The following is a 26,415-nucleotide window of genomic DNA, read 5'->3' as shown; positions in this document are numbered from 1 at the left end:
GGAGAGGTGCTGTCCGCAACACTGGACCACACAATCGGGCAGTCCTGTAAGTGACTGCTATGAATTTTTCTCAACTTCTTGGCATTTACTATTCTACCTTCAGTAATTCATATGTCTGAGGACAGGACAATCTTCCACAGGAGCAACAAGGGCCAGCATGGTAAGAAAACCGTTGCCAGGAGGCAGCAGGCAAGGGGCTCTGATCCTGCTTTGCTGACGAGCAGAACTCTGTAGGACAAGGGATTTCTAGGCTTCTAGTTCATGACCTGTAACATTACTAAGGGTGGAGTCTTAGGAGGTTGTTGACCCTAATAGGTCAGAAAATAAATTTTGCTTAATATTAAATCCCTAAACTATCACCCTTGGAGTTAAAAGATTCCAGTATTCAGCAGGGGCTTGGAGGTCTGCTTCTCCTATTCACAGGAGCCTGGAGGCAGCTGCAGACCAGGAAGTGAACAGACGCAGTAAGTCATTTCCCCTCAACTTAAGGACAGTATGAAACAGATCCAAACATGGAGTATGTATGAATACATGAAACTCCCAGACAAAATAACCCACTTGGGATGAAGTCTTCCAAGATGTGTTTGAAGACACTCATCACTGCCGTGTGACAGTGCGAAATCCACATGTATTCAGCAGCCACGGAGCAACTTACTTCTCGGCTCTGTGTAAGTCTAGGCATGGTAATCTGCACAGACACTGATTTACAGCTTATACCAGTGTGCCTTGCTGAGCAGTGGCTAAACAGCGAGGCAGCATAGAATTACCAGAAAGATACATATTTGGAGAGGGGCCGTTCTGAACTCCACATCACCACCTTCCAGCCACATCGTATCAGGTAATTCCATTTTAAGCCTTAGGGTGGGTTAGTGAGGCTTGGTTCTTTCTTCAAAATTGTTGTAAAATTCTAACATAATACAGCAATTAGTAGTTACACGATTAATATTCAGGCAAGAATCTAGAAATCATTACAGATATATTTTCTTAAAAAAATCTCTTAAAGATATCTGGAAGAAATCCAACACAACTTTCCATGTGCGAATGGCACCTTTCCCGCTCGCTCAGTGTGTGGCACCGGCCACATGTCAGAGTGGCTAGGCTGGGCTTCACTTCTGCAGGTGAGGTGGTTTATGGAACTCACAGCATCTCTTTTTCTTCCTGAGTTTGTTTTTCAGCAATTTACGGCATTTAGTGTAAGAACTACGTACACTGCTCATGACTTAGTAAATCTAACTTGTTATGTAATGCGGTGAACCATCCCAATAAGTGACAGCTTGTTAAAAACAGAAACCTCCAAGATTCAAGACACATTTAACATAGGATTTTACAATGAAGTTTATTAGCTGTTCTCCTCTTTCTCATAAATGGAATGAATAATTCTTTACAACCCAGTACTCATTTAGGAAATTTTAAAGAGTTGCCAAAATCACGTATCGAATAAACAGTTCCAAAGAGCAAAGGGAAGCCAGATGATATTAATAATGGACTAGAGAAAGTGACTTCCGAAGGCACCTGCCGCTCACTAACCTTCCTCAAGTCGTTTACTGCAACACCCGTGCAATTCTAGATCAGCGCAGCCACGCAAGATGAAGTGTCTCGGGGAATCTCAAAAACGGAGTTTGTCTGTCTATTAATAAAATGAGGAGAACTAGGAGGAAAGGCAGAGGACCGAAATCAAACTCCAGGACAAGAACACAACACTGACAGGAAGCCTAGGAACCTTCTGGAACTTCTGTAGGAAAGAGGAGAACAGGCTTGGCGCCTACTCACAACCTAATCTCTTAGAGGTTTCTCCTCACCGCCACTGGACGCTTGTCTTCAGTTCACATGATTAAGGACGGTAAGTCTCATCAATTAATATTTAATTTAAAAACGAAACAAAAAGTTAGAAGTAGGTGGCAAAAGAAAAATATATTTTAAATATATATATATATGTTTGTGTGTGCAACTATGTAAAGAAAATAATTCCCATAGTTACAGAGTTTAGTTAAAGAAAGTTTTATATATATTTATATATATTTTATTATAACAAAATAGGCAGTTATTGTGGGTAAAATAGTCATTAAAATCTGACCCCTCCCTAAGCATACATTAAAATTTTAGGCTATGAATTGGACTCCTTCCCACTGCCATGATTGCTACAAGTCCACCGAAACCCTTTCTTGTCTGCAGTTCTGTGTGTAAAGTGAGTTCTCTGAGCCCGACAGAGCCGTAAGCACAGTGTACGGACAAGGCTGAGAGCCACTCACTCCCCACAGTGCTGCACACCTCCATGGTTAGTTCTGGCACGTGTCCCAGGGGAGGGCACACAATAAAGACCTGCCACGAATAACAAACAACTCCTGAAATTATGAGTTAACTCAGACATTAATTCTGAAATAAATCCCTATTTTTCTTATTTGTTTTTAATGAAATCATTACTTTAATAGCAGAAGTCAATTGAGGAAAGAACTTGAGAGCTAATACACTGGCCAAACCATGCTATTAGAGTGAAGCGTGCACAGTTGCTCAAGGTCCACTAAATCACTGATTAAAACCACTTTTCTTTCATTTGTACTGAAATTGGAAAAGAATGTATATAAAGCTTTTCTGAAAATCTCTTAAAGTTAACTTTCCCTTAAACATTAAGGAATTTTACAATTTTGCATCTCCCCAAACCCTAGATAGCTGGTCAGGCCATTCATCCTCAGTTCTGAAAAGTGGCCGGAAACCAAGAGTGACACAGAATAGTACAGATGATGCAACAGGAAGGGACACAGATGTCAAAAAACGGGCACAACTGCTGACCATGAGGAGGGGATCTGTGTCAGTGTGGAGGACACCGAAGACAGACTCCACAACAGGGCAAGAGATGAGACCATGGAAAAAAGAAAGAGCAACATCCGTCTTCATAGCTTTTCTTTCGCTGGGACCCAGATGTAAGGCCCAGACTGTTCTTCGATGATCTGTTTCACGTGGTTGTAAATGTCCTCCAGCGTATCTCCCTGTACAATAGCTGCAAGGACAGAAAGACAGCACAGCACATTAGTTGTCCTCCTTTGCCATCAGCGTTTCTGCTGAGGTGGAAGATGGCAGTGCACTTCTTGTTTACAACAACTGTCATTTAGTTAGTTTTAGTATTTGTACAAAACACACAACAACGGACCACAAGTGAGACGCACACTGCCTCTATCCTTTGTTTAGTGCACTGATCATTGAGCTCGAATTAGCTCTCCCACTTGCCTGCTCACTCACTCTTCTGAGGGTGTGGGGGACTGAGGAGGCTAACTATATGCTCTATGTCTGATTTCGGCCCCTCAGTTGTTAAGTTTTATTATTTTAATACAAAATATTTATTTCCTTTTGTGGGAACTACAGAGTTCCCACAAAACTTCTGTGGCGGCGGCAAGATAGACCCCGTGGAAAGCCAGCAGAGTCTGCACTCTGCCGAAGTCTGAAGTGTGTCATGTAGATGACGACACACTTCATGCCACTTCTCTGACATGCCTGCCCCAAACTAACCCAAAGCTAACTCAATCTGTATCTTAGTGTTAGACACTATGAAAATCAACATTAGAAGGCTTATTTCCTGCTGAAATAATGTGTAAATAAAAAATGATAGATAACACAGCATGTGTCATGATGCATATTTGTAATTTTACAACTTGAAAGGCAGAGGCAGGATTATAAATTCTAGGTCAGCCTGGGCTACACAGAGAGATCCTTTTTCAAAAAACACAACAAACAACAACAAGAAATGGTAACAATGACTAAGAACTAATTATTTAGATAGAGTCTCTAGATCTGTAAGGATCAAGGGTTAGTTAATACAACTAAAAAGGCTTCAGCATGGAGCCAGGAGGTGGCACTCAGGAGACCCAGGCAGGTCTGTAAACTCCTGAGGCTGAGAAGCAAGTGTAAGAGGGTATGAGGAAATCACCATGTTTCCTGCCGCCTGAGACGTCTGGGCTAAGGATACTGTATGGAGGAACATTTATGCATAAAAAAGAGCTTCTATGCAGCTAAAAATGTTTGAGTAATCAAGTTTTAAGTTTTATAATGTTTATGAGTATCAGTTCTGTCAAAGTTCACATTATGAGCTACATATAGGTGTCCTTTAATATCTGTGAAAACAGACATTGGCAAACGCCAGTTTCTGTGATTGGGTCACAGCGCTTAACAGGGCAGGCCCATAGTGGGCCCATAGTGGCAAGCAGTGAATTCTTCTGAGGAAGGACAGCTGCTGAAGTGCACTGGGGAACACACTTTGCTTACTACAACAGTCATGGTTCTCCCTGGGTTGGAAGAATGGAGGCCAAGCCCAAGATACCTTAGCCATAACTGTGACAACCAACACCACCAAATACCACTAAATACTAAGATACCTTAGCCATCACTGTGACAACTAACACCACTAAATGAATGGTCCACACTGCTGCCACAGTGCTGCATGACAGAGAATCAATGCCACTTCGCTGACATGCCTGACAAACTAACCCAAAGCTAAGGAGATTCCACAAGAGAGCTGGCCTTTATTCTTAAAGAATGTCAAGGTGAGTAACTGGGCATGGTGGTGCATGCCTTTAATCTCAGCACTTGAGAGGCAGAAGCACGGGGATCCCTGTGAGTCTGAGGTCAGCCTGGTCTAAGAGTTCCAGGACAGCCAGAGCTACACAGAGAAACCCTCTCTGGAAGCCCCTCCCCACCAAAAAAAAAAAAAAAAGTCAAGGTTGCCAATGACTGACTAGTAAGTAAGGGCTCAGGGATGGGTCTAGATCAGTGACATGTCCAGTGCAACATGTGTTCCTAGAGTGGATCCTGCCAGTATTTTCTTTTTTCTCTTTTTTGTCATCTAACAGGTGCCACTCCTGGAGAAAGCCTGGATGGAAGGGTGACATTACCCGTGTTACATTTCCTGAGTTGGATCAGCAGTACTCTCACCATGGGAAGATATGAACAAACACTCAAATATCCTCTATAAAGGACTTTTTGAAACACGGAAATATTTAGAAGTAAAGGGCATCTGTTTGTAACTTACTCTCAGTTGCTCTAGAGATAAAATGTTACCATCTGAGAAATCCAGGTAAAAGGCATGCCTCCTGCCCACACAAGGCTTCTCTGTGTAGCCCTGGCTGTCTGAAACTCACTCTGTAGAGGCTGGCCTTGTAGATCTGCATGCCTCTGCCTCTCTAGTGCTGGGATTAAAGGTGTGAGCCATTCTGTTCTTTGTTAATATTCTTGTGGTTTCCTTCTAAGTGTGGGAAAAAAAAAAAAAAAAGATGCCCTTCCCCGCTTCAGCATATGGCTATGTCTTACTGGAGCTCATGTGATCATTACTTTACATATATTTTTAAAAAGATTTATTTATCATTATTTGTAAGTACACTGTAGTTGTCTTCAGACACACCAGAAGAGCGTCAGATCTCATTATAGATGGTTGTGAGCCACCATGTGGGTGCTGGGATTTGAACTCAGGACCTCCGGAAGAGCAGTTGGTACTCTTAACTGCTGAGCCATCTCTCCAGCCCCATGATCATTATTTTAAATGAGGTCAGGCATAGTGTGTATATATGGTCCCAGCTACTTGGGTAGCAAATATAGAGGGGTCACTTGAGTCCAGGAGTTCAGGGCCACCGTGGCACACAGAGCCTATCTCTTTTACACATGAATAAGCTGTTATTACAGCGGTGGGCTGTTGTTGCCAGAATGAGGCTGTTGGTCACTTAGTTTCTCCAGTTAGCTCTCTGTGTGCTTGTCACCCTACTGTAGGTCACCCTTCTCATCTAAGAATTCCCAGTCCTCCCAGCTGCTGGCTAAATAATTGTTGCTTATTCCCAGTCTACAGAAAACACACGGAGAGGTCTAAGCCAACAATCTCACTTCTGGGTATAGATCCAAATGGAAAGGAGTCAGTGCGTCAGCGAAACATCTGCAATTCTCTGTTAACCTCATTATTCACAATAGACAGAGCAATGAAAACTTCCTAATTGCTTGCCAACAGAGAAAATAAGGGATATCTAAATATCTATAATGAGAACATTATCCAGCCATAAGAAGGAATTTGGTCATTTCTGACAACATGAATACATATACAAGATCTTAAGCTACATTAAACCAGACACATAAAAATAAATCTGACGATTCACTAAGGGATCTTGCAGCTATGGATGCTTTGGACAAAGTTCTAAAGCCTAAAACTAAAAGGGCTAAGAGATTCCTTGAGAAGAGAGAACCGAAACTCACTGAGAACATTAAGAATGCCATGCTGATTAAAGGCGGAAATGCAAATGCAACCGTGACACAAGTACTCAGAGACATGTATGCACTGAAGAAACCATATGGAGTTCTATATAAAAAGAAAAATATTACAAGACCATTTGAGGATCAGACGTCACTGGAGTTCTTTTCAAAGAAGTCAGACTGCTCTTTATTCATGTTTGGCTCCCATAACAAGAAGAGGCCGAATAACCTAGTAATAGGTCGTATGTATGACTACCATGTGCTGGATATGATTGAATTAGGTATTGAGAAATTTGTGTCTCTAAAAGATATTAAGACTAGCAAGTGCCCCGAGGGGACAAAACCGATGTTGATATTTGCTGGTGATGATTTTGATGTAACAGAAGACTACAGAAGATTAAAGTCTTCTTATTGATTTCTTCAGAGGCCCCACCGTATCGAACGTCCGGCTGGCTGGATTAGAGTATGTTCTGCACTTCACTGCACTGAATGGGAAAGTTTACTTCCGAAGCTATAAGCTGCTGTTGAAGAAATCTGGGTGCAGAACACCACGTATCGAGCTAGAAGAGATGGGACCATCACTGGACCTGGTCATGAGGAGGACACACCTAGCATCAGATGACCTTTATAAACTGTCCATGAAAGTGCCCAAGGCTCTCAAGCCAAAGAAGAGAAAGAATATCTCTCAGGATACTTTTGGCACAACATTTGGAAGGATTCATATGCAGAAGCAAGACTTAAGCAAACTACAAACGAGGAAAATGAAGGGGTTGAAGAAGCGACCTGCAGAGAATGGAGTAGAAGACCAGGGGAAAAAATCAAAGAGAATTAAGAAAAATTAGTAGAACCTAACTGACTACGAGCACTTTCTTATGGTTGTTTACTAAAGAGAATTGTTCTACTTGAGGCTGTTCGGTTTCCTGATAAGAATTTGTTGCTTATTTGGATAGAATGAGGGTGTAACAAAATTTCACACTATAGCCCAGGCTGGCCTCAGCCTCCCACGTGCTGTGATTACAGGCTGGTACCACCATATACAGCATATTGTATGTGTCTATAACATTATTTATTACCTAAACGTTTTTTAAAAAATTAAAAAAATTAAAAAAAAAAAAAATAAATCTGACGTGGCTTCATTTCCCTGTAGACTCTAAACTGAACTCTGAGAGGCAGGGAGCACAGTGATGGCTCCCAGAGACTGGGGGAGGGGAGTAGAACAGGATAAGGAAATGGTGGTCAAAGGACAGACATTTCGTTTTTTAGGGGGAAATGTGCTATGGCCACAGCTCAGTGACAGTGCTTGCTTAGTGTGTGCAAAGACTAATATTCCAGCATTGGAAAACCCAAGACCCTAAAGGGACAAATTCTGGTCATCTAATGTACAGATGGTAATGACATTAACAAAAGTATATATCAAGTGACCTCACCAACAGCCACACACACAGCCACACAGCAGGCAGGACCTGTGGCCACAGATGGACTACTATGACTGCAGTAAGCAATTCACAGTATACAGCCCACTGTGTACTCTGAATGCCTCGGGAATCAGTCAGTTCTATCCTAGCGAGCCTGGAAAGAATGGGAAGAATTTATAAAGGGTAAGAGAAGGTCAGAGCCTTCAATGAAGCAGTGAAATCAAACCTATTTCTCTCTGGTCAGGTATTATTCCCATGCACACAACCCTAGGTGCACTGCATTCTAAGATTGCCCATTACCAGCAAGGCTAACCTTTGAGTTTCCTATAGGACAAAACCACAGATTTTACATGTTTGTTTTGGAAACTACAGTACTAGTTCCTCCTAGCAGACGAGGCCACAGCAGGCCTCCCTCCCGCAGGCCCTCCCAGGCTCCCACCTGTGAAGTGCTCAGTGAACTCCTGCTCCAGCTTCATGGCTCTCTCAAATGTTTTTCTGGCCTGCTCTTCTGTTAGGCGCTTGTTCATTTCCCTATGCAAATACATTTAGAAATTGGTGATTACCATATTGCAATATTCTTTGGAAAAAGATGACAGAGGACGTATAAGGTATAAAATAATGAGTAGTTCAAGTCTGCGCAAACTATAGCTGTCACTGGGAACAGATGCAGTCACTAGGCCTGCTGCCTGACTCTTCAATGACAACAGGACTGTGGCACTTTCTACACTAGCTTAGTTTCCCTGTGCACTTCATATTAAGATGTGCTTCACAGACCTATATCCCAATTAAAAACCAATCAGAAAGTATACTGGGGAAACACTGAAATGACCTAGTTTCCTCATCAGTGAAGTGGAGTGGGATGAGAGAGAGGAACAAGGAGGAAGACTTAGATTAAAAGCTTAACTTTCTCTCATGAGGAAACTTAGCTAGAACTAGGTGGCTAGAGGAAAAAACCTGCAAACAGATAAAACACAAGAAAGGACATCTGACACATCTTAAAAAGTATTGTTGGCTAGAGCCATATCCTCAGTGGGGACGTTTTAATTCAGCAATTACTATTATAACATATGAAGTGATACATGCGGCATTTATTTCACAGACATCTAGGTGTGTGTGAAGCAAGCCAATCATAAGCTTAGTCTTAGTCTTCCTGCAGCTGGATGATGGGTTTGTGGGAAGAAGTCTGTTTCCAACTTGTGAGAGCAAGCTCTCCCTACTTCTGTATTCTGCCTGGCTATGGCACAGTGCCTTCTCAACCCTCAGGGTTCCTGAGCACTGCTTGTAGGGTAGCTCTAGTGGCAATGAACTGCTTTTGTCAATCTGAGGACACTTTCATTTCCTTTGACATTTATTATTATTCTGTGTGTGCATGGTACGTGGGCAAACGCACCAGTGTTCAGTGGAGGACAGAGGACAACTGTGTGCAGTTGCTTCTTTCTCCTCCTTCTCATGGGCTCCATGCCAGCAGGCTTATGCAGTGGGCTTCTTCTCTTCATCCTCACTGGGCATAGGGTGCTGGATTCACAGGCTCCATTTCTTCAGTGCCTTTAATGTACCAATCATGCCTTCTGACCCCCAAAGTTTCTGATGAGGATTCTGCTGATCATCTTCCTGGAAGATCTCTTGTATGTGAGATTAGTCACTGCTCATACTGTGTACACCACTATCTTCCAACAGTCTGACTGTAACATGCCTCAGTCAGGGCACCTCCGTTTCTTAGGCTTGGACTTTACTTAATATCTTTTATTTATGACTTTGAAATAAAACCTGGGAGGTTTCTTCAAATAATCTGTCCCTGCTCCCATTCTGAAATTCATATGTTGACCTACTCAGTGCCATCTCCCAGTTCCTTGAAAGCTCTGTTCATTTTTCTCCAATGTTCCTCAGATGTGATGATTTCCACTGTCCTATCTTTAAGTGTGATGGGTCTTCTGCCTGTTCAAATTTGTCTCTAAATCTCCCTAAATTTATTTCAGTAATTGTTTATTTTTTTTTTTTTTTTTTTTTTTTTTTTTTTTTTTTTTTTTTNCTGTAGACCAGGCTGGCCTCGAACTCAGAAATCCGCCTGCCTCTGCCTCCCAAGTGCTGGGATTAAAGGCGTGCGCCACCACGCCCGGCCTAATTGTTTATTTTTATTTTTAATTATGTATCTTTGTGTTGTGGTCTGGGTCTGGGTACTTGAGTGCAGTGTGAGGGGCAGAAGAGGGCATGGGTTCTCTAGAGGAACCTGACTTGGATCCTGTGCTCTTAGGGGTGAGCCATTGCTAGTCCTCCAGACCTTCAAGTTTTCTCTTTATTGATAATTCCAACTTGTTCACATATACTTTTCTTGACTTTGATCTTGCCTTTTAGTTCTTTTATGTATCTTTGAGGTGTTAGAAACATTAAATAACATAAGGACAGAAAGGAGGGAGGAAGAGGGGTCAACAGAGATGAGTATGGACACTGAATATATATGATGTAAACACATGAGAATGTTATATGGAAACCTGTTATTTTTTACTTAAAAACAACAAACCATTCTAAAGTGGTTTTACAGTCTGAAGCGAGTGTGACATCTCATCTGTCCAGGGACTGATTTTTACCGTTGAATGAACCATTCTTTGCTGTTTCTTTGTATACTTTTGTTTGTTTTGTTAAAACTTCACTTTGGATTCTTACGATTCAGCAACTGTAGAGATTTTTGCTGTTTTATTTAAAATTTAATTATTTTTTATTGTAGAGCATTTCTGTGCTGAGGCAGCTTGATATAAGCTGAAGATTTTACTCAGGTATTTTCTGAGACTGTGTCTTTCCATGCTCACATAGGCTATATCTATAAATTCTATCCATACATGTGACACTTTCAAATGTCCTGCACTGGCTACCAAAGTAAAAAAAGGCAAAGTCAAGGAGGTGGGGCAGGTCTGGGGAACGGCACTGGGGCTTGCAAAACCTTGACAATTTCTTTGCAGCATCTTAGAAATTGTACACAAACTGCTTGCTCTGGGCCTAAAAAAATAAATGGGAGTTGACATCATGCTGAGAGCTGAAATTAACCTTTTAAAGCAACCCTAGGAAGCTGTACGGCTTCAAACGACTTTGAAGTTCCAAAATAGGGTGAGCAGATAGATACGTCTTGGCAGTGAAGCCACTGTGTAAGTGGGGTGGTTACGGGTGAGCTCGTTATCTGAAGATGCTCTTTGATGGCAGGCCAGCCTGTGTAACTCCAACACCCTTCCTTTATGCTGGACAAGTGCCCTGCTCTGGACCTTTAGTCTCCCGACAGATTTTTAAATATTACATCTGCCTTATATTCTAGGGAAAAACTCTTGCTTGTGGTCATTATGCAAGCATTTCTTTCCTTTGTTCTTTTCTAGTTAATGTTTTTTGTGGTGTAATTAAAAAAACATGCAAGTGTGGTGACTTACATGTACAGCTTGACACACTGTCACACACCTGTGCACGCAGCACTTAGGTCTAACAGAGCAGCTCCAGTGGTCTGGGACACAGTGCATCCTCATGGCTAGGTTCCATTTGGTTTCTGAAAGCGATGATCAAACCTGAACTGTAGAGTGTGTGTACTTCTGAGATCTTTTATTCAAATTATATGACTCTTATGTGTTTGTACATAGCTGGAGACTGCTCATGACTATTCTTGCAGAATGTTTCATTGTGAAAACGTTGTTATTGATGTATCTGGCTGGTGGTGGTGCCAGCATTTAGGTAGTTTCTAGGTGGTGGCTATTTGAACAGCACTTTTGCTGTCAAGAAAGTAAGCTAAATATAAGCAAGCATTTGTTGTATCTAGGACAGGAGCGTTCTGGGCTAATCATAAATTTTGCATGTGTCAATCTTTTGAGGCTACTGTAAAATAAGCAATGTAGATTCGCCAAGTTACACTTGAAGACTGAGTTGTTTCAGACGCTCTGGATGCCTATCTAAGACGTGCTGCCTTTTTCCACTTTCACTCTTCTGATGTGCAGTTAGTCACATCATGGCATTATGGCTTTCAGTTGTTTAAAACCAGTGCCATACTGAGAGTGTGCTCTGTCCAAGACCTAATTTCTACTGGGTCACAAGTGTCAAACTATAATGATCACTGATGTATACTGATCAGCCTTTTCCATTCTGGGGTTAACATGAAAATGCTGGACTTTGTTTCTTGGTCATTCTTACTGTGTATCGTATTTTCAGACCATCTTCCCACTGATCCCCGTTCTATGCTGATTTGATAGTACGTTGATTGCTCTTCTGGCTTCTCTGAATTTATGGTTGACTTCCAACTTCTCTCCTTGTTTATGCTTTTCTGACTCTGTGGTCGCAGCAGGCCTCCTGAGCTCCCCAGCCCTGAGACGTCTGCCAGCTTTTATGCGTACTTCCAAACCTTTATTTATTCTCTGTGATTTTTAAAGCCTACTCAGAAGTATAACGCTCACTTTCTAATATGTAACCATCTGAATCATATTTTTATTGTTAATCTCCAGTTTAATCTTGCTGTGGTCAGAGGATATTTGTTTTCAGTTATTTGAAAATTGTACTCCAGCCGCCAGTTTGGTCACTGTCACGTGTTTGAAATCAGTATGTATTCTGCATATGCTGAGAACAGTACTTAGTGGGTTTCAGGGTTTTAATGAACAGGGTATTTAGACTCATTGATACTATATTTTTGTTCTACCTGTTGTTTGTATTTGCACTTTCTTTTCTTTTTTACTTAATTTTACTAAGAAAAACTACATTCATATATGCAAATGTATGTGTGTGTGCATACGCACGCACGGGTGCAGGAACCAGCTTGCAGGAGTCCTCTTTTGCTGTGTGGATCCTAGATATTGAACTCAGGTCTTCAGGCTTGGTGGCAGTGGCAAATGCCTTAATGGAGCCATCTTGAATCTTGTCAGCCAGGGAGCCACCATCTGTTTATCTTTTTAATGGTTACTACATAGCCACACTGCTCATTCAATAGTATGATGATGATGATGATGATGGGGAGGGCGATGATGATGTTATAGGATACGTATAAATACTACTATCTTCATTTTATAGATGGAGAGAATGAGGACAAAAAAGTAACTCAAGACTGGCTGATCTGCATTTAAAGGGAACACTCAAAACATTTACACTTACATTATATTTTCCATGGATTTGGGTTTAATAAAAATAGATATTGGATAAAGCTGTGCAATCTGCAACCTCTTTATGGCATTTCCAGACACATCAAGGATACAATGTTTGCCCTAAAATAGAAACAATAAAGAAGACAAATAAGTCTCATATCCCTAGTTTTTAGAGACCAACAACTTTTAAGAGGGTGGAGAGATGGCTCAGCAGTTAGTGTGTAATCCTCTTGCAGAGGATTTGAGTTCACAGCTCCCATGCTGGGTAGCCACCAGCTATTGGTCATTACGGCTTCAGGGGAACCAACACCCTCTTTTGACCCCAATGGGCACCTCTACATACTCAATGTACAGACCCCCCCACATATATTCATATAGGTTAAAATATACAAATAAATCAAAAGGGCACTAATGAAATTTCATTTCATAAAATGGCATGACCAGCAGAAGGTAAAAAGACACATGGAGTGTGGCATGCCTTCTCCTCAGTAAACCTGTAGAGCCTCACGACCGCTATTCTTTAAAATGTACTTTTATTTATGTACATGCCTGTGTGTGTCCAAGGAGAGCAGAAGAGAATACGGGGGCAGCTGTGGGCTCCCTGATGTGGCTCTTTGCTGAGAGCAGTATACACTCTTAAGCACCGAGCCATCTTCTAGGCCCTCAGCACCACTATTCCATGCTTCCAATCCTTACTTTATTCGGGGCTGGAAGATACCATAAACTGCAATTTGGAAAACCCAATTCTGGTTTTATATAACTTTTTTGACAAATCCACTGACACAAAAGGTCATTTATTTTTTATTATAGCTGTGTATTTCCAAGTTACATGGAAAAGTATATAATGAAAATTAAATAAATTTTATTGGAATATTTAAAATCAGGTCCTTGGTTTCATAAATACCTTGCAATTTAAAGACTAGAGTTTATGTTAAGAAATGATACTCATCTGGGCAGTGGTGGCTCACGCCTTTAATTCCAGCATCGGGAGGCAGAGGCAGGCGGATTTTTGAGTTCAAGGCCAGCCTGGTCTTCAGGACCGCCAGGGCTACACAGAGAAACCCTGTCTTAGAAAACCAAAAAAAAAAACAAAAACAAAAACAACAAAAAAAAAGAACCCCCAAAACAAACAAAAAAAAAGATACTCAATTTAATAGGCATGTTTACAGTAAAAATTAATATTGTAAAAGATTCCTATCATACAAAAAGTAAAGAAAATAATGCACTCACAGTATTAAATAATTTGACAATTCTATTTTTTGATGTGCATGTGTGTAGACTAGCTGCCAGTCATTTCCAGGGAGCGTCCTAGGACTGAGATTAGAGGTGCACACCAACACATTCTGCTTTATGGGGTACTAGGGATCAAATGTCAGGTATTCATCTTTATGTGGCCAGACTTTACTGACGGAGCTAGCTCTCTAGCCCTATGTTAGACTAAGGATGTAATTAATACATTAGCTCAATGGAAGTGATGCCTCATTGGAGGAAGCAGCTCATTGGAAATACGACTCTAAAGGGATTTCTGTATTTCTTTTTCCTTTTTTCTTTTTTTTTTTTTTCTTGAGACAGAATTTCTCTGTGTAGCCCTGGCTGTCCTGGAACTCACTCTGTAGACCAGGCTGGCCTCGAATTCAAAAATCCGCCTGCCTCTGCCTCCTGAGTGCTGGGATTAAAGGCGTGTGCCACCATGCCCGGCTTCTGTATATTTCTGCTCTCTCCTCCTCTCTGCTTCTCCGCTATGGACTGAAACCTCTGAGACCATGAGCTAAAATAAATCCTTCCCTGTTTTCCTTCAACCACAGTGACAGAAAACTAACATGCTGCTTCACTCTTTACATATATGTATTAGTTTTATTATAAACGGCAGAAATAATATTCCTTTGGTCTATATTACCCAAAGATAATCACAGTATAATTCTAGCTGGTCATCTAATGCTCCTTACTGAACAAGCAATCAAGAGTTGCTGGCTCAAGTTACCATCCAGGACGTGTATGTTTTCCTGACAATGTCTAACTGGCAGCAGCTGGGCAGCTCAGCCCTTGATGCTAGGTCTTGGTAGTTTACTGTTTTTGTGTTGGGTATGCATATACTGAGCATGTGAATGTAGAGGGCAGAGGCCAAAGTCCAGGGTTTTTGCTCTCTACCTTACTTGTTTTCTGAGACAGGGTTTCTCTGTGTAGTGTTTTCTTATTTCTCATTTTAAAATATTAAGTCATAGATCCTCTGCATGTTGCAAATCAATTCATAGATATTTCACTGTCATTTATTAACTGTAAAGAACTCCAATTCATGGGAATTTCTGATTTTCAATTACTTTGTCTTGGCATTGAATAGTTTACAATATCTCACACTTTATTTAAGGCCACAGCGGCAACTTCTTTGCAAATGCATTTTTCATATACCTGGAGTGCGTGTTTGGAAGAAAGTCCTAGCCGTGAAGTGCTCGGTGGAGGATGTGTTTGCCAGCTGCTGCCCACAGTTCTTTCTGACTGGTGTCTGCAGGCGTAAGAGTTTTTATTTTGATGAACTCCAACCTATCACCTTTTCCTTCTGTGGACGACGCATTCAACGTATCTTTGTCTAAGTTAGGGTCAAGAGTTCTTTTGATAAATTACTTATTTCTATTTTATTTTATGTATGAGTGCCTGCATGTATGTATGTAGCATGTACGTATGTGCACCATGTGTGCCTACTGCCCTTGCGGGTCAGAAGAAGGCATCAGATTCTCTGAAACTGGAGTTACAGGAGGATGTGAGCCGTCAGATGTGCTGGGAACTGAACTCAGGACCTTACAAGAGCAGCCAGCAAACACTCCTAACTGCTGAGCCATCACACAGGCCTCTCCTTCTGCTTTTTCTCAGAAGTGTATAGTTTTAGAATTTAGACCTCTGGCTTATTCTTTGGTTAGATTTGTATATAGCAAGAGTGGAAGCTACTTAATTGTTCTGGCATTGCATGTTCAAATGCTATCTACCATTTCATAGAATTCCTTCTTTTCTCTATATGACCGTGTGTATAGGTCTATTACAGGTTATATATATATCTTTATATATATTTTTTCTTGATTGAGACAGTCTTGATATGTTGAAAGAACTGGCCTTTATTGAGTTCAATCGATCCTGAGTAGTTGAAATTGCATGTGTGTATCACCAATCTAGGCTTATTTCAGAATACTTCAATGTGCAGCCCCTTTGATCTATATGACTCTTTTCATATTGAGATGATGATATTATTATTATTATTATTATTATTATTATTATAGGATCAAAATTAAGCAGTATGAGTCTCTCAACTTTGCTATTTTTATTTTACAAAACTGTCTAGCTATTTGTGATGGTTTTAAATGTCATTGCCAAAACTTGGAATCACCTGAAGGAGGAACCTCAGCTGAGGAAATCAGGTTGGCCTGTGGGCACGGCTATGGAGGGGGTTGTCTGGACTGTTAAATATGGGTGGCACAGTTTTACAGACTGGGCCCTGAAGTGTATGAGAGAAAAGAAAGGCAGCAGGAAGCAAAGGTCTTGACTGTGGACATGCTGTCAGTAGTTGTTTTGAGTTCTTGCCACTCTGAATTCCCATCAATGAAAGGATCACTGGAATTATAAGCTAAATAAACCTCTAAGATGATTTGATCACAGAGTTTTTATCACAATGACAGAAATAAAACTAGAGCACTATTCTAGAATTTTTTACATGTAGTTTATAATTATGATATAAATAAGTCTGTTGGGAATTCAGGGATGTCTGATATTTAAGCTATATTTGTTGGGACCTTGGTAAACTGTTAAGGCCTAGGTAGCAGTTACCTGGATAGCCTGACATTATAAGGAAACTTTCTGATATGTTTCTGGTGTTACTAGAAAACTTCCTAATGTCACGACTGATTACATATTCTGTTATGTTCTGTGCCCAATCATGATAAAAGTCAGTAGAACTGTTTCATATAGTTAGCCACAGCAAGCCTGGACCTGAACCAACCACCCAGCAGCCCTTCCTGCACCTGTGTATGAGCTTTTATAGTATTTGCCTTTATAAGTTGCTCCTGGGATGGATCCCAACATAAGAGAGACACCTGCACCAATACAAGAAACTATTTGGAATAAGACTTCCATTTTGAGTAGTGGTCGTGTAAAGTTTAAGTTCCAAAGACCTTCCTGGGAATTCATCGTTTCTCAGGACAAAGCCTGAGGATAACCGTCCCCCATTTTACAGATGAACGTGACCATCACACATTCTCAGACTCGACAACCTGTTCTTAGATGAACTTTTCTAATTCACTGACAACCTAATATTTATCAACTACAGCAGTAACGTTAATAAGCTACCAAGGCTATGTAAGCTGTGTTCTCTTTCTCAATACAAATAAAGTAAAGTAGCCTTTATTAGACACTCTCCGCTGCGTGGCCTGGTGATTACCTTCTCTGCCACTGCTCGCACGGACTGCACGCTCGTCCCATACAGATGGTTGTTATACTGGCCGGCTTCAATGAACTTATGCTCCTGGATGTCCTTCTCCATCTGCTCCCTTGAAGTCACAAAATGATAATCTCGTCCATCCACCTCATAGTCACGCTTTGGTCTAGTTGTATCTTCAATAAAAAAGAACTTGGGGAAGTGTTTAATATTTAAAAACAGAATAAATACATCTTCTACTTAATTCATTCCTTTTTAAAGGTTTAACATAATACTTTTAAATCTAAAAAAGAAAATACTATTGAGGAAGAAAGAATAATTAATAAAATAATTAACTATAGTCTTTAAAGCAGTTATATTTACTTCTACCAAACACAGCGACAGAAAATGTTACGTAGGTTTTAATGTGGGTTACTCACGAGGGACACAGGATCCAAATTTGTCAGGAAATTCTGAGATTAAGTCATCATTTACTCTGTCTTTCATAGGTCCTAATATGATGACTGGTCGGGTATAATTAACTACAAAAATAAACGTATTAAAAAGAATAAACACTTAACAAACATTAGTGTATTTCAGCAGAGAACAAAACCATTCTGAACTATTATGAAGAATTTCTTCTTCATTCTTTCTTTATATTCTCAACTAAGTACTACTTTGTAAACAAATCCTTATTAAAATCTTGGAAGTCAAGTTATATTTAGCATCTTAAGACACTGTAATAGAATGCTAACACTTCATTATAACTAGAAAACAAAGTATGGTGCTGTATCGATGGTTTTTGAAGATAAAAACAAGAAAGAGGAATGGAGACAGAAACCACTGGGTATAGTGGTACGATGGCACTGTGATCTAGAAAGACGAGCTAGCGAGCGCACAGTGGGTCATGCTGAAGGAGGAAGATCACTGGTAAGAATCAGACCAGTACTGTGGTCAGAGGGATGGAAAGGTAGATACAGTGAGCTTAGGGACACAACACCAATAAAACCAGCCAACATAAAATGACTTGGTTCTAATATTTTATGAGTTTAATATTCATATAGAATTGTCTACATATATAGTTAAAAACAGCAAAATTTTGATGTAATATTTTTGCATCTAATAGTCTGATTTTTCAAACTAAGCATATTTATTTTACATTAATCTATTTATTATAATTAATTTTTCTCATATGTGTGGAGGTCAGAGGATAATTTGTGGGAGTTGGTTCTCTTTCTCTTCCTATCATGTCATTTCTGGGGTCTGAACTGAGGTCCTCAGGTTTGGCAGCAAGCACTCTTATCCACCGAGCCATCTCACTGGCCCTGAAATATGCTTTTTTTTTTTTTTTTTTAAAAAGATATATTTATTTTTATTTATATGAACACACTATAGTTGTCTTCAGACACACACCAAAAGAGGGCATTGGATCCCATTACAGATGGCTGTAAGTCACCATGTGGTTGCTGGGAATTGAATTCAGGACCTCTGGAAGATCAGTCAGTGCTCTTAACCACTAAGCCATCTCTCCGGCTCAAAATATACTTTTTAGTAAGGCTATAAAACATCAACAAACTTCACAAACCTTCTTGTTGATTCACTGGCTCATAAGATAAAACATATTCTTCTTGACCACCTATTGGAAAGTTAAAGCAAGGGTAAGAAAATCTGTAAAGATAGCTAATGCCAATGTAACCCTATTCCACATAACCCATCTAATTCCTTATGTGTGGACTTTCTGGGAAACAAACATGATGTACAAAAAGGTACTTATGTCATGAATATCCAAGGCAAGCCTCAGAATAAAAGGGGAAATTATTAAATCATGAAGGCAAATCTAATATACAAGACAAATGCACTATTTTTCATAAGTTAATTATTATGTGCTTATTTATACATAATCAAATCCATTAAAATCTTCATTTCTGGTTGGAGATTTAACTTACTGGCAAGGTGCCCAAATTTGATTGCTAGACTATAAAAAACAAACAACAGAGCTGCCTCCCAATAGCAAAAACCAACAAACACCCCTTCATTTGGGATGTAGGATATTTAGTATAAATATGTACTAGGGCTGGATGGGGGACTGCTTGCCTATAATTCCAAATTCCAGCACTTGAGTCTCAGGCACGAGGTAGGAGGATTGGCATTTTGAGGTTGGCCTGAACCATGAAGTGAGACTCTGCTAAAAAAAACAAAAACAAAACAAACAAAAAAAAACACCCCAAAAAATTGAAATCAGAAAAATCCAGTAAGCTGCTGAAGAAGATACTGTTTTTGTTCCAACTCAGTACATATTTAGTTAAATCTATATTTATCTATAATCTTGTTTTGATCACAAAAACACTTCAGAAGTTAAAGCATCCTAAGTTAAAGGAACTTTGGAAATACTATGAATGGAAGAAAAACCCTATCAACCATAGCTGAACACCATGAAAAGAACTGAAACTACTTTTAACATGTACTATAGAAAACATTCAGGGACTGAATGAAAGCAATGAAAACTGATAAGGTATTTGGAAAATATTCTCTTTATCAAGATTCTGTAACAACTGTGACTGGGTCATGACTCGTGCACATCACTACGCATGTGCAGCTGCTGGTGCTAAATCTGTAAGAGTGGCTCACACATCTGTACTTGCTGGACACTGTGTGCTGGCTTCCAATCTCACTGCTGTAGTAGCACAAAACAGATATTTCATGAGCTGCTTTTTTGCTTTTGTTTGTTTGTTTGTTTAAATTAGTAGTATATCTAGGCATGGTGACACATGCCTTTAATCCTAGCACTTGGGAGGCAGAGGTAGGTTAAATATCTGTGAGTTTGAGACTAGCCTGGTCTATGTAGAGTTCCAGGACAACCAACGCTACACTTAGTGTCTCAAAAAACAAAACAAAACAAAAATTACGGATATAAAATATGGTTTACGTACTGTAAAAACATGCAGTTGGATATTCCACAACTTAATAATTCATGCAAACAGTGAGAGAAGACAGTATATACTTTCATGACCTCTTTGTAGTCTAGACCACCCCCAACTATCTAGAGTGGATTCTGGTTATAAGCAAATAAAATGCTGAAATGAAAGAAATTATTTTCCCATTTTTCTTCCTCAAATCACAGCTATCATGTAGAGAAAATATCCAACAAATGAATGAGGGTTAAAAGTATATATTGCCAACATGAAATATCTGGGACTTGTAACAGGATTATTAACCTTTTGAGCAGCCATATTCATCTGTAATCAAGATTACTTTCATTTTAGACAGCAGTAAAAAAAGTTAAAAAAACAGTTTTAATTTTTAAGTTGCTATAATTGATATTCACATACTCTCCCCTCTTTCCATATCCCATTTTATATAGCTTAATTAATATAAAGAACATAACATTAAACATCAAGGGAATAAACAGTATTTCTTTTTTGCAATGGTTGCATAGAATAAAAAGAAAATAAACTAATAATGACTTAGCATTACTAAGAAATATCCTTTTAGTGCTGATGTTAAAAAACAAAACTACTAAAGAAAATAGGGAAATACACGTTTATCTCCCTACAGATACTTACTTTTTATAAGGTGCACACAAATCTACATACTAAGTATAGTATACACAAATAATAAGTTGGTAAATGGGTTTATTTTCATTAAAACCTTGAAATTAACCTTTCTGTATGTGGAATTTGAGGCCCTGTTAGCCAAAATGCTTACAGCAAAAATGTTTCATATTTAGAGTTTAATGCATTTCAAAGTATCTCACAGCCACACCTGGCTGAGCAACTCTGAACTGAAACATTAAATGTTCTAAGATCTAAAACCTTTACATCATCACATTGTTGCTACACACTTTGGGCTTTGGGTTAGAGATACTCAACCTTCAGGTGGTTACCCTTCCCAAGTCTATTGTACTTGGCTCTTCCTGGTTAACAATCTTAGGAATCTGTTAGTTTTTAGAGCATATCACCCAGGAAAAAGCTGCTCAGGAATATTTATACTTTTTAACTTTGTAACAAAAGAACAAGTAACATGCAACACTTACGGTAACTACTTTCACTATCGCTGGCATTAGAAGTTACGTGCTCTGAAATTGAAGGAAAATGAAAATAAAAAAAAAAAACAAACCACAGTGTCATGAACTTAAAAGTTGATAAAAGCAAACTATCAAAATTAAACAAGGTGGTATTATAAATGTTGAGATATAAACCAAATATACTCACAGAATTTTTTACAAAGCATTTAAGATTTTGTATAAAGAAAGTTTAATTTTCAACTAAATTAACATAAACTGTCACAAGAAAATACCTGTAGTAAAAGAAAATGGCTTGTTTCCAATGTAGTTTATGAACAAAATTCTCAGTAAAAAACCAGGTAGAGCATGGCATAGATACAATGTAATCTTGTATTAGTCCAAACATACACATAAAATCCCCAAAGAGAAAATAGATTTGGTACCACAGGGGACAAGCTCCATTTGAGTGAGCCTGAGGGAAAGGTGCTTGTGTGATTTACAAATAGGTCAGGTTTTACCAGGCCGTCTTCCTCTTAAACCTATGTTTCAGAAGCCATCCAAAGCTGTGATGACAAGCCAGGAGAAACTGTCTTAAAAAAGTCATGACAAGGGGACTGGAGATGCTGAGTGAGACTACGTTCTAATAGGTCAGTGGTCCTTAGCAACTCCCCTTTGAAAAAAGATTACTTTGCAAAACAAAACAACGCGCCCAACAAATATTAGTAAAAAGCCGCCTAACTCTTGTCTGGTCAAAAGTGGCTCCATTTTATAACTTGATCATTCGTAAGTAACAGGCATTCACTCATCTCTCAATAAGTTTCTTCCTTGAAGAAAAAAAGCAAAAATTTTATTCAGGTAAAAAGAAAAGGAAAACTTTAAGGACAGAGGGAAGCCCCGTTTTCTGTTAGGGAGAGAGAAGAGCAACATTTCAGGGGGACAGTGTTTGAGGCTAAGGTCAGCCGCGCCTGTTCTGGAAACCGACAGCTCTGCTGGAAGGTAGAACAGACCTCATGAGAGTGAGAAATAAACCTGTTGATTTTTAACCTGCAGAAAAAAAAGATGCAATTCTCTAAAAAACTGTGTATATATATGCGTGTGTGCACGTGCGCACAGCGTCTTTTCTGCTAGCTCCCATCTTATTTTTCACTAAACCTGGAGCTGACTGGTTAAGTCCAGCCAAGTCTGACAAATTCCCCCATTCATTACTCCCAAGGACTAGGGTTACAGGCATGTGCCATTTTGTGAGGTGTTTTTGTTTGTCCTTATTTCCTCTTAAACATCATGTCCCCATGCATGTGAGAAAAGCACTTTGCTTCCCAGTCTTAACATGCAGACTTTTTAATCACAGTTTATATTTTAAATAAAGCACTTAAAAATTCAAAAATAGAATTAGGGGAGGGAAAGCCATTTTCTTCAAGGACATTCTAAGTTGCCACCAAATGACTCCTCCCCACCCATGCTCAAGAAACCCTAATCAAGTCAGTGTGCTGTAAAAGGAGACAAGAGACTATGAAGGAGAGATTTGTAGGAAGGAAAGGGCTCAGTGGGATCAGAGAGGATGATGGGGTGAAAATAACTAAAATGTATCTATGTATGAAACTACCAGGGGGCTGGAGAGATCGCTTAGTGGTTAAGAGCACTGACTGCTCTTCCAGAGGTCCTGAGTTCAATTCCCAGCAACCACATGGTGGCTCACAACCATCTGTAATGGAATCTGATGCCCTCTTCTGGTGTGTCTGAAGAAAGCAATGGTGTACTCATATACATAAAATAAATAAATCATTAAAAAAAGAAAAACAAAAAACAAACTAACAGAAAATAATGGATAAAATAATAATAATAATAATAGAAACTGTCAGGGGATAAAACAGGAATTTGTAATGATTTTTCTTACAACTTAAGAAACTTCAACAGAATAATTAAACCTAAAAAGTAGAAATAGAATTGTCTACTACATGACTAGCACATGTAGAAACAGGTATTTTAAAGTTTCCATTAACCTTTTTCTTTTTCCATCTTATGTGTGTATGTGAGTGTTTCCCATGTATGTGTGTGTGGCTGTGTATCTGGAGGCCCCCATGGACACTGGCAACCATCCCCAGCAGCTCCTCTACCTCTTCAGGGAGGCCAGCATCTCCATCAACCTACAGCACACCAACACTGCTGTGTTTCTTGCTTGCCTGGGGACCTTGTTTTGTCTTTAGAGGTAGGAATTACAGGCAGGCTAGCATACCCACCCAACATTTACATGGCTCCTTATAGTTATAGGGGCAACTGCTTTAACCACTGAGCCATTTCTTCAGCCCCACCCCATCCCATTTTTTTTTCTCATGTTAGTACATGGATTTCAATACAACATTTGAAATTCCCGAATGATATTCAATTTAACTTTAATTTATAAATTCTAATTCACCTGTTATTAAGACATTTCATTTTGCTTTAAACTGTTTTTACAATATTAATAATTCTAAATGTCTTCATTTATACCACTTTTTACCTATCCTATTTCTTTAAAATTTGTTATAAGAAATAGGAATGCCACAAAAACAAAAACTTCTGAAGTCTGTATTAGAATTGGCATTAAGAAATTAGTTAGCCGGGCAGTGGTGGCGCACGCCTTTAATCCCAGCACTTGGGAGGCAGAGGCAGGCGGATTTCTAAGTTCGAGGCCAGCCTGGTCTACAAAGTGAGTTCCAGGACAGCCANGGCTACACAGAGAAACCCTGTCTCGAACCCCCCCCCCCCCAAAAAAAAAAAAGAGTTATCTGCAGGATGAGAGTAAGTGGGTACGTAAGAGACAAAATCTGTTACTGCTGAGCTGGTGATTATGAAGCAGGCAAATGAATACTGCATTACTATGCTACCAGCCAATACATTTGACATACTATAGAATAAAATGTTACTATTCTTTCTTTTGTATTTTACCTACTCGCCTTGAGCTCTTTAAAACTGCCAAAATGTACACTGTAATAAACTTCTGTGGGTCCTTTATATTTTCTGTATGTGGTTCCTCTATACTGAAACCTTGCTACTCAGAGGGTGGGCCTTAGACTAGGATAGTCACTTACCTGTACTGCTTGAACTAACAAGAAAGGTAAAGTGCCCCTCCTCTAACACTAATGTGTTGGGGCTGGGGCTATAGCTGCTCAGTGGCACTGCACTTGCTTAACACGAATGAAGAAGCACATGCGTGTTAAGTCCAAGCCCTAGCTCTGACAGAATAAAAACAAAACAAAAACTTGAACATAATTTATCAAAGAAAGTTACAGAGCTAATACATAGATTAAAAGGTGTTTAAATTTACTTCCAACACAACAAAACTAGGCATGCCAAGAGAAGGCAAGGATACGAAGCAGCCAGAACCTGTGGTTAGGCACGTGGGTAAAGACAGTCTGGAAACTAACTGCCAGAACAGAGATCCTGGATACCCAAGACAGGTGGGTTCCAGGACTCTGAGGTAATAAGTGTAAGATGTGAATGTCCCTTCATGAAACTTGTAGGATTTGCATGTATTTCCTGCTCTCCTCCTTTCCTTCCTAGACAGAGCCTCCCGTAGTCCAAACTGTCCTGTGACAAACAGCTGAGTCTGTCCTTAAACTCCTTCTCACAGAGCCTAATGTCCCAGATGCTGGGACTGTAGGTAGGTCCAGAGGACCACAGTTGGCGCCTGTATACTTTGATCTTATTTTTTGAGTCTATAATACCCAATATAGTGCAAATAATGGCTACACAGTGTTGTTCAGAGAATGAGAAGGGAATTAAAGCCGACTCAGTATACCACTGAGGCTGTGAAGTGAGTAATGGTAAATCAAAGTGTTATGGAAAGCCTGAGATTTTGTGAAAGGCAGGATGCTGCAGGAGATACCATTACTTCATGTCTGTTGATTTATTGCAGTGCTTTGCATATGTGGCAAATACAAGTTTTATGTTTTGCAAATATCTGGACTTTTCTCCTCAAATATTTTCAATCTGTAGTTTATTCAATTCATAGATATGGAAACCATGCATATGGAGAGCCAGTTTTGTAAAGCTCACCAAATATATATGCATGACCTAAAAATTTTTCCCCTTCCTACATATTTCCCCAAAGAAAGCCATATATCTGAATATCAAAAGATATGTACAAGTATATTCAAAACAACATTATTTTAAAGTGCCAAGCACATTTTGTTTGCATATCTGAGAATGTGTAGCTGCAATTTAATTTTCTGTTTGTCTTGTGAGCACTTTCCACGTCACCTGTGTGCTGGCCGGGCTGACCTCAGCCTGGTGAGGCTCCAGCTTCCTCTGTCTTCCCAGTGCTAGATTACAGGCGTGAGCCGCCAGGCCCGGCTCCTAATAGGACCTGCAACTGCCATACAACACTGTACGGATAAACCGTGTCTCATTAGCCATTTTCAAATTAAGACTCTGGAGTGGCTTCAATCCTTTTTCTTTCTTTCTTTCTTTTACTTCTAAAGAATAATAAAATTTATCTCTATCTCCAATTATATCCTGAGGATAATCTCCTCAAAATGGATTTAATTTTAATGAGTCAAAGAAGAATTCTTTTTGAGATAAGATGCATTAATTTATAGTTGCAATCATAGTACATTAAAAAGCTACTCTATGGAATGCTTACATCACAAATGTGTCTCCAGGAAAAGGTAAGCCACATTACTTTGTATAAGCCGACTACTGGGGAAACAGTATTTCCCGAGTACACACACACACACACACACACACACACACACACACTTGTTGCATCTGCTTATTTTATGAGAACAGCTGTGCTGAGGTCTGCACTTGTGTCTTCTCCCAAAGGTCCATAATTAAGGACCTGGCTCCAGCTTGGTGCCATCAGAAGGCAGTAGATATATAAGTGCAGCCTAGGGGGCAGCTTCAGGTCACTGAGGGTGTGATCTTCAAGAGGACCCTTGCCTTTCCCAGGCCTTTTCAATACTTCCTGGCAATAAGAGGTGAGCATCTCACCGAATTACTCATTGTACAATGATGTCCTGCCTCACCACAAGCCTTCCAAACAATAGGGCCAAGTGATGATGGACAGAACTCCAAACTAAGTCAAAATGAATGTCTGTCTTTATAAGCTAATTATCTTAGGTTGTTTTGTTTTGTTGTTGTTAGTAACAGAAAGGCAGCATATTTGTGTTATCCCTTGTCCAATTCTCTAGTGGACAGACTGTTTCTTACTGATTCATAAGAAACCTGTACTTGGGATGGTGAGATGGCTCAGCAGGTAAGAGCACCTGACTGCTCTTCCAAAGGTCCTGAGTTCAAATCCCAGCA

At 39.7% G+C, this 26,415-nt stretch overlaps 2 protein-coding genes across 25 annotated transcripts in view; one reads left to right on the top strand and one right to left on the bottom strand.

The window, feature by feature from the left end:
* Positions 1 to 1,317: 1,317 nt before the first annotated feature.
* Dlg1 (discs large MAGUK scaffold protein 1) overlaps positions 1,318 to 26,415 on the bottom strand; it is a 201,151-nt gene continuing 176,053 nt past the window's right edge. For 12 of the 24 annotated variants that reach the window (XM_029470486.1, XM_029470482.1, XM_029470483.1 and 9 more), the window contains 8 exons: positions 21,160 to 21,201; positions 20,342 to 20,377; positions 18,712 to 18,762; positions 17,567 to 17,668; positions 17,151 to 17,323; positions 12,741 to 12,850; positions 8,074 to 8,165; positions 1,318 to 2,995 (listed from right to left, as the gene is read on the bottom strand). In XM_029470486.1, the coding sequence (XP_029326346.1) occupies positions 2,889 to 2,995; positions 8,074 to 8,165; positions 12,741 to 12,850; positions 17,151 to 17,323; positions 17,567 to 17,668; positions 18,712 to 18,762; positions 20,342 to 20,377; positions 21,160 to 21,201 (713 nt within the window). In that variant the 3' untranslated portion in view covers positions 1,318 to 2,888. The remainder of the gene's footprint in view (positions 2,996 to 8,073; positions 8,166 to 12,740; positions 12,851 to 17,150; positions 17,324 to 17,566; positions 17,669 to 18,711; positions 18,763 to 20,341; positions 20,378 to 21,159; positions 21,202 to 26,415) is intronic. The other 12 variants (XM_021185184.2, XM_021185188.2, XM_021185190.2 and 9 more) reach the window with 2 other exon arrangements.
* On the top strand, positions 6,045 to 7,276 carry LOC110311708 (ribosome production factor 2 homolog). The gene is given in 2 exon segments (XM_021185191.2): positions 6,045 to 6,621; positions 6,623 to 7,276. Coding segments are annotated over 2 exon segments (918 nt in total). The 5' UTR covers positions 6,045 to 6,142; the 3' UTR covers positions 7,062 to 7,276.

This window comes from Mus caroli, chromosome 16 (genome assembly GCF_900094665.2).
Source record: "Mus caroli chromosome 16, CAROLI_EIJ_v1.1, whole genome shotgun sequence".
Taxonomy (NCBI): Eukaryota; Metazoa; Chordata; class Mammalia; order Rodentia; family Muridae; genus Mus; species Mus caroli.
Note: the sequence above shows the minus strand (reverse complement) of the source record. Positions and strands in the feature narration are given on the sequence as shown.